The sequence below is a fragment of the Panthera leo genome, chromosome F2 (genome assembly GCF_018350215.1).
Source record: "Panthera leo isolate Ple1 chromosome F2, P.leo_Ple1_pat1.1, whole genome shotgun sequence".
NCBI classification, from domain to species: Eukaryota; Metazoa; Chordata; class Mammalia; order Carnivora; family Felidae; genus Panthera; species Panthera leo.
In genome coordinates this window covers 82,060,474-82,070,254 of record NC_056695.1, presented here as the reverse complement: position 1 = coordinate 82,070,254, position 9,781 = coordinate 82,060,474, and the positions used below count along the sequence as shown (strand labels likewise).

At 62.7% G+C, this 9,781-nt stretch overlaps 1 protein-coding gene across 2 annotated transcripts in view; it reads left to right on the top strand.

Moving 5' to 3' along the window:
* Window positions 1–749: 749 nt before the first annotated feature.
* Window positions 750–9,781, top strand: part of ZC3H3 (zinc finger CCCH-type containing 3) — an 88,045-nt gene continuing 79,013 nt past the window's right edge. Inside the window, exons 1-3 of one of the 2 annotated variants that reach the window (XM_042923280.1) lie at window positions 750–922; window positions 2,299–3,607; window positions 4,665–4,861. In XM_042923280.1, the coding sequence (XP_042779214.1) occupies window positions 835–922; window positions 2,299–3,607; window positions 4,665–4,861 (1,594 nt within the window). In that variant the 5' untranslated portion in view covers window positions 750–834. The remainder of the gene's footprint in view (window positions 923–2,298; window positions 3,608–4,664; window positions 4,862–9,781) is intronic. The other variant, XM_042923281.1, reaches the window with a different exon arrangement.

Below are 9,781 nucleotides of genomic sequence, written 5' to 3'. Positions count from 1 at the left end.
TCCACCGTTGTCACAACGGGGATCGAGAAGCAGTACATTCCTCTCCGAGGCTAAATCATAGTCCACTTTCTGGACAGACCACATTGTCCATCCATTTATCCTCGGGGACAGCTGAGCCGTTCCACGGACCATTGTGAATAGCGCTTCATGGAGCAGCGGCGTGAGTCCCCGCTCTCACTCCTCGTGGGTGCACACGCAAGGTGGAACTGCTGGGTCATATGATAATTCTAGTTTTGACCTTTTGAAGAACCTCCAGATTGTTTTCCCCAGCAGCTGCACCATTTTGCACCCCCCAGCAGCGTACAACGTTTGTACATCTGTTTTGCACTCGTTCCCGCTGATAAACCGAAATCTTTCATGTTTTCAGAGCTTCCCCGCCCAGGGACCCCTCGTTCCGGAGTTTCCTCTCCTGCCCTGGCCCACGGGGCAGCGTGAACAGAGAGCCTCTCCGGCGCTCGTGCCACCAGGTCCCCCCGCAGAGCCTCCACAGCGTAATTCTACGCGGAGAAGGAGCTGCGCTGCGGCCGAAGACGGGTCCGGACTTCGGCTCCTCGCCTGGTCCCACAGGGAACGAGAGCCCGTAGCACCGGAGCCAGCTGCCGCCGCACCAGGTCCGAAACCACCCGCCTTCGGCCGTCTCCGGGCCCGTGCGCTCGCGCCCCTGGCCGGCGCGCCGCCCCTTGGGCTGTGCGTGCGTGACCCACCTTTCCGCCGGCGTTGCCAGGACGACGGCGCGTTCCTCGCAGCCCGGCCAACGCCCTGGCCCAGCTGCAGTGCGCAGGCTCGGAGCTTCCGTGGGCCCCGCCCCGCCGGCGGGGAAACAGTCGCGCGGCGATGACGTCTCGGGGGCCTGGCCGGGCGTCGCGGACTCCGGAGATGGAGGAAAAGGAGCAATTACGGCGACAGATCCGTCTCCTGCAGGGTGGGTCGGGTCGGGTCGGGCCGGGCCGGGCCCGGGTCGCGCGTCCCTTTCTTTACCCTTCCTTACCTCACGAAGGGCCGCTGCCCGCCTCCCCGAAGGGGGTCGCTCCGCGCCCTCGGTCTGGACGGCCAGGTCGGGTCGGGTGGGGGCGTGGGTAGGGTCGGGGAGGCGGTGGGGAACCCCGAAGGGCATCCGGGCCGGCCGGGGTCAGCCCCTTGCCCGTTTCTCCGGACGGGTAGTGCGTGTCCTTCAGGCGCTGCAGCGGGTGGCGGCGGGGCCGTCGCTTAGTAACCGGCGGGAGGCATCCCCCCCCAACCCCCACGGGCGGGCACTTCCTCGGCGCCCTGTCGCTCTCGGTGCCACCAGTAGGGTGGAGAGCTTGACCTGGTGTCGCGTGGCAAAGCCCCTGGACGCCTCGTCTTGGCTCCTTCCCTTCACACAGTCACAGTCCTCTTGATATTCCAAGGCCCCCACTCGCCAGGCCTCAGTTTCTCATCTTTTCAGTTTTTACACCCAAGTTGAGGTTTCTGTTCTGAAAAATTTCCCCGTTTAAAGTTTTCCCATGAAGAGAAGACTTAAGGATTTGGAAAATGTGTATGGGGGAGAGTCCAGGCGGGCTGGTCCAGCCTGCCAGAGGCTTCTGTCACAGCTGTCCTGGCGTGTCACCAGGTCTGGACATGGCTTTTCTTGGGTCTGGGGACGGGACTTGTGGTGGGCAGCGTTGGCACGGAGGACTTAGCTACTGGTTTGCCGGTTGAGGCCTAACTCCCTGGGGTGTTCCAGCTGAACCTGTACCCCTCCGGCCCCGGGATCGCTATCCCCTGTCGGGCCTCCAGACAATCAGGGCTCTTCTCCCCTTAGAGGAGGACGGTGTGACATTCCCATCAACTGTGGAGTGCCGACCCCTGTGTCACTTGTCTTACGCTCATTGTCCCGTGCGCCAGGCAGGGGGGATTATTAAGGAGTACTCCTGCCTCCTTTGCATCCGTGGGCAAGCCAGAGGGCCTCCGTGGCTGACCGGCCCCCTTGTTGGGCATTAGAGCATGGGGCCTTGCTGGTCTCTTCATATCAAGTGACATTTCACCTCAAAGCATTGTGGCCCCGGTATAATACTCCCGACAGATTAGGAACATGAAGCCACAGGGGTGTGTTTTCAGTGTAAGCGACTAGGATGGAAGCAGACTGATGGGAAAGGCTCATGGGAAAGATGGGCGGAGGGAATTCGGGCTGAACTGTCCTGGGGCCAGGCGGGGGCTCACGAGGGAGGTGGGGTCTGTGGGGTGTCTTGTCGGCTGATGCGCCTCCGGGGGACTGGGCTGTTGGCTGAGTTTACTGTCAGCCTCTGGTTAATTGAGCCCGTGATTCTGCCTTCTCAGGTCTGATCGATGACTACAAAAACCTCCATGGCAACGCCCCTGCCCCGGGCACGTCGGCCGCTGCCCGCTGGCAGCCACCTGCTTACAACAGCAGCAGGGCCTTCGGTGCCAGCTACCCTCGTCCTGGCCGGAGGGGCTTCTCCCTGAGCCACGGGCCTGCATGGCGCAAGAAATACTCCCTGGTGAATCGGCCCCCAGGAGCCTCAGACCCGCCCGGTGACTGTGCCGCACAGCCACCTCTCAGGGCTGGGGGCAGCCGGGGTCCTGACCCCGCGCAGTATGTCCTGGAGAGGCAGGTCCAGCTGAGTCCAGATCAGAACATGGTTATCAAAATCAAGCCACCATCAAAACCGGGCTCAGCTAGCGCTGCAGGGGTCTCTCGGGGTTCCTTGGAAGGATGTGAGGACCCCTCCTGGAGCCACCACAGGCCTCAGGAGGGCGAGGGCGAGCCCCCTGGTGGGCAGCAGCAACCCTCGAGGCCGGGAAGAGCCAAGGGGAGCTGCGGTACAGAGGACCCCCTTCTGGTCTGCCAGAAGGAGCCTGGCAAGCCTCGGGTGGTAAAGTCTGTGAGCAGCGTGAGTGACAGCCCCTCCGAGCCCCGGCGGACTGTCAGCGAGAGTGCGGTTGCGGCCAAGGCACGCTTCCTGTCCCCCACCCTGCCCCAGCGCAGTGGCGCGGCTCCGGGCCGGAAGGTGGGCTCACACTCTGTGGCCAGCTGTGTCGCCCAGCACCTTGGAGATGGGAGAGTGAATGCTGGCCACCCGGATCAGCCGGCTTCCTCCGGCTCGGTGGCAGGCCCAGCCAGAGCAGCTTCTGGACCCAGGCAGGCCCGGGAGGCCTCACTGCTCGTGTCCTGTCGAACCAGCAAGTTCCGGAAGAACAACTACAAGTGGGTGGCTGCTTCAGCCAAGAGCCCCCGGGCCACTCGCAGGGCCCTCAGTCCCAGAGCAGCCTCGGAGACCGTGTGCAGGGCCCCCTTTGGCACAGCGGCACAGGGGGAGAAGCCACAGCTCAGAGCTGATCCGGATGCCAAGCCCAGGAGGTCGTCCGCGTCCTCCACGCTCGGGGCCTCCCCCAGCAAATACAAGTGGAAGGCGTCCAGCCCCTCGGCCTCCTCATCCTCCTCCTTTCGTTGGCAGTCGGAAGCTGGCAGCAAGGACCATGCCTCCCAGCTCCCATCCAGGTTCCCCCCAGGGGACAGACCGGCAGTGGGACCCAGCGGCTTGAAGCCCCTCTTCAGTGAGACCACACTCTCGGCTTACAAAGTGAAGAGCCGCACCAAGATCATCCGGAGGCGGGGCGGCGCTAGGTAGGTGCCCCTGCCAGCACCCCAGGGTCCTGTCTGGGCAGGCAGGGGGGCAGGCCTGGGCCTGGCAGCTCCCTGCTGGGCGTGCGGAGCGTGTGGGAGGGCTCACCTGCGGGGCCGTGGGAGGAGGCGATGAAGCATCACCGGCCACGGGTCCAGCCGAGCATGGCTGGCGGCGTTACTGTACCCAGTGCAAATGAGGCTGGGGTTACTGGGGTAACCGGGGCTCAGCCAGTGACGACAGGGGGAGCCCTCCCATCTCCTGTTGGTGACAGACCAGAGGCTGCTGGGGCAGCTTCTGTTCCGGGTCCACTGGGTTTGCGGATGATGCTTTATACCCAGCTACGCACTAGGTGCGCAAACCCAGGGCGCACCGGGAAGTCTGCCTCCTTGGCAGCCAGGTGACCAGGGGAGTCACTGTTTCACTGAATACGGGTCGTTTCCCTGGCCCTCCACCTGCAAGGATCGTGCAGAGGCTAAAAAATGGCGTTGTGGCTCAGGTTTGGTCTGGGGTTCGGACTTCATCACGGCAGCTGGTAACTGCGAGGGCAGAGTCACTCTCACTGAGAGTCCCCTTTGGAGGTCCTTCCTGCTGTCTGACCTTGGTCCTTGGCCCTGCTCTCCCAGACAGTTAAAAAGTCCCCTGCCTTTTCAGGACAGCCGTCCTGTCTCGGCTGATGTGGACAGGGGAGCTGTGAGCAGTGGCCTCTCCTGCAGAGGTGGCTGGGGGCAGCTGGTGGCGGCCCCTCCCCTGCGGTGGCTCCTTAGCGCTGCCCCCAGCCCCCAGCCCCACTGGAGAGTTCATCCGGCCTAGGGACACCGAGGGGACCTGGTGCAGATACACCGGGTGGGGGTCAAGGGTCGGGAGCCGCTCTCCCTCTGCCCCGGCTCCGGGCTCTCAAGTGGGGGAGGAGCGCACGGGCCGCTGCTGAGAAGGCGGGCAGGCTGGGACCTCCCGGGGTGATTCCACGGTGCTGGGGTCTGGATGGGCAGGGGTAGATGGGGAGAGCCGCCCTGCTGGGGGAGCCCATTGGGACCTGCCTGCTCTTTGTCTCTGCAGCCTTCCCTGCGACAAGAAGAATGGCGCCCCGCCTGCCACCACCGCCAAGAGCCAGCTGAGCCTGCGGCGGAGGCAGGGCCCCCGGGGGAAGAGCAGCCCCGTGCTGAAGAAGAACCCCAACAAGGGCCTGGCGCAGGTCACCAGGCACCGGCTGTGCTGCCTGCCTCCTGGCCGGGCCCACCCCCCCACCAAGGAAGGTAGGCCCGGGGGGAGGGGGTCATCTCCTGCAGCGCCGGCTCCGCTCGCCTGTTACGAGCCACCTTCCCCGTCCCGAGGACGCTCAGCCTGGGGGGCGGCGGGTGGCTCGGGCCGGAGTGGAGGGGCGGTCCGGATGGACGTCTGTCCCCACAGATGAGCCGTCACACCGGGACGCTGCTCAGGGCTGGCCGTGTCCACAGGCCCCTTCGCGTCCTGCTCCGGGTGCTGGGGGTCTCGGAGGCATGGGGCGGGGCGGTCCCTTCCACTCTCCTGCCGCCTGCATCCTAGCCCACGGGCACCAAGACGTTTCCGTAGTGACTTGCCCCAAGGAGGGTGGGTCGGGGCAAGTGGAGATTGGGTGGCTGGGCCAGGCGCCTCAAGATGGTGATATTTCAGTGAAACTTGAGTACCAGGGGTGTCGCGTGAGGCACCTTGGGGAAGGATGTTCCCGTCACAGGCGGCAGTGTGTTGAGTGGCCACGGCTATTGCAGATTCTTGCTCTGAACGGAGGCTGAGGGGAATCGGGGACTGTGGCTCTGGTGCCTGGTGGCTGACTGTGACCCAAGTGGGCCCAGCTGGTCCCAGCTTTCTGGGTCCTCCGTGTGCAAGCTCCCCTTCCTTAGCGGGTCGGAGAGCGAGCAGACAGTGTGATCCGGGCCCCAGATCCGCCCCTCCGGAAGGGCCGCCCTGGCCTGCTGCTCTCAGACCCGCCGGCACCCAAGCTGGGGTTTCTGCCTCTGGCTGGCCTGGGAGCTCCCTGCTTCCTGCCCTGCCTTCTTGGGGGCCAGAGTGCTCCGCAGAGCTGGGTTCCCGGAACGCCGGTGAGCATCCGCCGGGCGTCACCCCCCCTTTGCTGGGCCTGGAAACAAGTGTTCGTGGAGTTGCCGAGCCAGGTGTTGAGTGGGGCAGGGTTACACAGACCGCGGCCTGGGCCCCTCCATACCCTTCTTGTGTCCCAGGTGCAGGGTGTCCTAATGGAGGGGTGGGCGCCGAGGGGGTTTGCAGGGCATCCCAGGTGCGCACACTCGACCTCTTCAGCCTGTACTCTTGGTGTAGCTTGGCCGCCCTCCCAGGAGTCCGGTGGGGCTGGCCTTGACTGTGGCCTGGCCAGGCCTCTGCTGTCCGTGTCCCCAAGGAGCCTGGGGTGGGGGCAGACAGGCCTGAGCCAGACCGTTGCCATTCCCCATAGCAGGCACCCCAGAGGAAGGAGCGCTATTCGTACGAATACTTCTCCCGTCTTGTTACTGAGGGCCTGCAGCCGCGGACCCCTCTCCGGACGGGGCAGGGGGCGGACGACTCTGGGGCCACCAAACAAAGCTGAGCCTTCCTGCCAGGCAGGTGGTCAGGTGTGCCGTGTGCCCTTCCCTGCTCCCAGCAGGAGGACTCTGTGCGGCTGGGGGCTGGGGCGGGGGCTGCCGTGGGCGCGGACTGGATGGACCGGCGGGCAGTGGGCCTGCTACCGGAGCTGCTGGCTGAGGGGCCTCTGGGGAGAGGACACTGGCCACGTCGGCCGCGTCCTGGGGCCATGGCCTGGAGCTGGCACCCTCACAGAGCGACCCAGGCCAGTATGTTCTAGGACACTCAACTGTGGCTGCCGGGTGGACAATGGCCTGGAGGAGTGAGGGGCTGACGGGGGTGCTGGGTCTGCGGGTTTATGGGCGGGGAGGGTCTGTGGGTCACCCTGGAGCGGTGCCCGCAGGCTCAGGCCCACATGCTTGCGTACCTTGCTTATGGGGCCTGGGATGTGAGAGGAGGAGAAAGGCTTTGGGCAAGATGGGGTTGGGGGGAGGGGGCTGACACAGTCCCTGCCTTTACACTTCTCTCCACTAGGGGGCGGACGGATAAGTTTGTAGTTAGAGGAGAACCCTCCATCCCCACTGCCCTGGCCGGAAAGTGCAGGGGTTGGCGGGGTGGGGGGTGGGGGGTGGGGGGGAGAGGCCTGTTGGGGGAGGGGCTTGGAGAAGCTTCCGCTCACTCATCCACTTATCCATCCCCTCCCTCCATCCTCTCCCCATCCATCCAACTGTCTGTCCGTCCATTCGTCCATCCGCCTATCCATCCATCCACCTTCCATCCGCTATTCCCTCAACCTGTTTATCCGTTTATCCGCGCACCCTCTTATCCCCCCGTCCGTCCTCCAGCCGCCATCCTCCATTCACGTGTCCTCCACCATCCTGCGTCTCCCCGCTTACGCCTCACCATCACCCCAACCATCCGGCGAGCGTGCATCGAGGGCCTCTGTGCAGGGCAGCGTGCTGGCTCCCGTGGGCCCTGACGTGCCGGAGCCGCATCGTTGTCGTGAAGACGGACAGCTACTGGGTGTCGTAAACTAGCTGAAAAGCTCCTCTCAGGTGGTACAAGCGCTCAGAGGAAAGGGAAACGTGGGATAAGGTGGTGGAGAGCCGTTGGGAGGGGTGGGTGGTCAGCTTTAGCCAAGCGGTTGGCGTCTCTGAGGAGGGGACATCCAGACAGACCGGCGTGAGGAGAAGAGAGGCGTAAATGCTGTGCCTGTCCGCGGGTGACGGGCACGGGTGGGAATGAGCTCTGCCGTGCTGCAGGAGCAGAGAGGGGTCCTGTGTGGCCGGCTTCCGTGAGGGTGGGAGGGGCCGAGGCCAGAGGGAAGGCGGGACCTGATGATGGGCGGGTGGGGCAGGCCTCCGTAAGGCAGGGGGCGGTGACATGGGACCTCCATGGGACCTGCATGAAGATGCTCGGGGATGCGAGGTGGCTGTGTTGGGGGAGTGTCCGGCAGGCCTGGAGGGTCAGTGAGCCGGGAAGAGCCTGTGGCCACGTCAAGGAGTGGGGTCCTCATTCTCAGAAGTGGGCAGGAAGCTCAGGGAAGATGCTGGTGCACGGGCCTAAAACGCTGGGCACGTGGCTCCAGACATGCCACCCTGCGACCTGGAGACTGGCCGAGGAGGTTGTGGTGGGACCAGGAGTGGGGACGAGCATTCCCCTGGTTGGAGGACTACCAGGGAGTCAGTGGGTGACTCCCCCAAGCACCTTCTTCTGTAGGGTCCACAGGCTTCCCTCTCTTGTGTCCCTCCTTCCCCTGCTGCACCTGCCTGTCCCCAGGCCAACTGCGAGCTGCCTCACACACAAGTTTCCGTTTACTGCCGTGGGCATTTGGAGTGCAGACCCTGGGCTCGGGCTCGGGCTCGGGCTCGGAGCCCTCCGGCCATGCCTTCCTGTGGTGGACAGGCCGCTTTGAGGGTTCCCTTCCCCGTTTCCCCACACAGACCATTGGCTCAGGTCCAGACTTCCTTGGAGCAGTGTAGGGGAGGGACCTGAGCCCCTGTGGGCTCCTGCCGAGTGCGGGGGGGGGGGGGGGTGCGGGGGAGTGCGGGAACGGAGTGAGGACAAGGGTCAGGCTTCCTGAAACTGCCCGCCCCCACCAAGGTCCCTTCTTCAGCCCTGCCGAACGGCCTGGTGGCCAGCAGAGGGCGTCCTTGCCCCTCTTATTCGTCCGTCCACCTTTTTCTGGTAATTGATTGCCTAATTTCCTCTTTATGTGAAAGAAAGCAGATATCAAGTAATTTGCAGCAATAACCTGCTAATGCTAGGCCAGTATCGAAACTCCCCTGTTCATTTCAAGTGGCAGATAAAACACTAATACATAATTATCCTTGCAAATTGGATTGTTTTAAATAACCAAAAGGCTACGGCCAGGAGAAAGCGATCCCATCTCCCTTGAGTTACTATTGCAGTGTAATTGCCGCGTTCAATCAATTTCCCTGGCATTAGAAATTCCATCACAATCAACATTAAGCTTTATTCATTGTGATGGCTAAGAGCCGGGCCATTTCTCCTCTTTTTCTTAACTGGCAAAATTAATCAGGGAAAAGATTTTAAACATTTACCCGTGCGAAAGAGGTCAGCTCTGCCACTATATTGCTCAGCAGATAAGGGGGCTAATAAAAAGAAAATTGAATTACTAATGATCACCAGGAACAGAGTGTATAAAACCTGGCAATCGCCAGTTCAGGAAAAGGGAGAATCAATTTTCCTGGGACAAGGTGTGCTCATTTTTTATTTTGGCGCATATTATCAGCAATTTAATTTGAGAGCGCATAAACAGGAGGAAACAGTTAGGGAATAATGAGCCCGGAGGTGTAAGTGCCGCAGGCTATATGCTGTACACAATTTATTTGGCACAACAGATAATCGCTTTAATTGAATTCAAAACTGCATTGTTCAGCAGCCGTGTGGCCGCTGGTGCCTTGGGCCTTGGGGACTGAGCATTATGAAGATCTTGCCCGACTCCTCCTCCTGCTGTCTCCCCTCTGCCTTTCCCTCGGCCTCCCCTCCCGGGCTCCCCTGCCCTCCGACCCTCCTGCCCGGTTCACCCCGAGTCAGACTTTGGTGGGGGGGGTGGGCCAGGTGGCCCCTTGGGGACACCGTGTGACCCCCCCCTTCCTGTGCTCCCCACCTCTCTGCCTCTCGCCTTCCTTCCTCCACTTTTCTTCTGGGGATGAGTCTGTTGGCAGCTGGGGTATCAGGAGGTGACACTTGAGGAGGGGCCCAGGGGAGCTCCATTTGCTGAGGATTGGTGGGGTCTGCCACATTTTAGCTGCACAGAGACCCTGCTTGATCCGTCTCAGGGCGTCCAAACAGTGGAGAAAGCAGAGACAAGAAAACCTCTCATAGACCTCAAGAACGGGTTCCGATTTACCACCCATGTAATTGTGGCAGTTGGTGGTTCCAGCTTGTGGTGTCCACAGCGCACATGGCTCACGTTGGCCCCCGCTCCGTTGCAGGGTCCGGGTGTCTGGGCCAGCTCGGCTGGTCTCTGTCCACGCTGGGCCCAAGGCCGTGACTTGGGCCACCCTGAGGCGGCAGGCTTGGTGTGCGCCTGGAGCGTGGCTTGTATAGAGTGGGTATTTCCCAGCCCACTCGCACCCGTGCCCTGGGCCAGGGGG